Source organism: Helobdella robusta, assembly GCF_000326865.2.
Source record: "Helobdella robusta unplaced genomic scaffold HELROscaffold_20, whole genome shotgun sequence".
Lineage (NCBI taxonomy): Eukaryota > Metazoa > Annelida > Clitellata > Rhynchobdellida > Glossiphoniidae > Helobdella > Helobdella robusta.
This window is the reverse complement of record NW_008704084.1, coordinates 2,767,962-2,768,818: the sequence shown is the minus strand read 5'-3', so window position 1 is coordinate 2,768,818 and position 857 is coordinate 2,767,962. Positions and strand designations below refer to the sequence as shown.

At 34.4% G+C, this 857-nt stretch overlaps 1 protein-coding gene across 1 annotated transcript in view; it reads right to left on the bottom strand.

Annotated features, from left to right (window-relative positions):
- Positions 1 to 479: 479 nt before the first annotated feature.
- The window catches only part of HELRODRAFT_191379 (hypothetical protein), a gene marked incomplete at both ends in the record, with an annotated part of 7,366 nt that continues 6,988 nt past the window's right edge, over positions 480 to 857 (bottom strand). Inside the window, one exon of the mRNA XM_009018155.1 lies at positions 480 to 683. Within this exon, the coding sequence (XP_009016403.1) occupies positions 480 to 683 (204 nt within the window). The remainder of the gene's footprint in view (positions 684 to 857) is intronic.

Below are 857 nucleotides of genomic sequence, written 5' to 3'. Positions count from 1 at the left end.
TATATATATAATTATTGATGAAAATCACAGCATTCTCCGCATTAGTAGCTTACTGTTTAATTTTTCGATTTCGATTAACAGGAGGTGCTGTGATTTTTATCAATAATTGCATTTCTGACAGTCTTACTCCCGCTACATATATATATTTCAACAAATAAAGATATATATATATATATTTCAACAAAATAAAGTTAATGAAAAAATTTTCAATGTTGATGACTGGCATAGTTTGCGTATGATTGTTGAATGTTCAACCACGGATTAGATAGAGCTGCAGAATCCATCATTGGCGTACGTGATATCTGTTGCTGCTGCTGATGATGTTGTTGCTGAAGCTGATGATGTTGACGCTGCTGACCTGAAAGGAATTTTCATATGATTACATTCACAAATCTTAAAAAAGAAACGATTTTACAAACAACAACATTGCTATATATATATGCTATTATATTTATGTATATATCTATGTGTGCGCGCGTTCACACTTTCAACTTTCTTTGTTCACATGTGAGGATGTATGTAAGTGCATATTTATTAATCGCTGAACCAGTGAACGTATTGTATATATGCCAGAAGATTTGAAGCGAGAAGAACGATTGAACCGTATTAAGTACCATCTGACTGATGCTACCCTCTTGGTCACTTTTAAATGACCTGACAACTATCAGCATTGACACCAAGCGCTGCCAAATCAACAACGGATTTATAAAAAGTAAAAACAAAAATTTCAAACCTGAATTTTGATCTCCGAAATGTTCTTTGAACCATATGATTAAATTGGTGAGACTGTCGAACACCTGCCCTCTGAATCTCAGACCATCGGGAGTGGTTGTCACAAACTCATGTCTAGCAGTTGT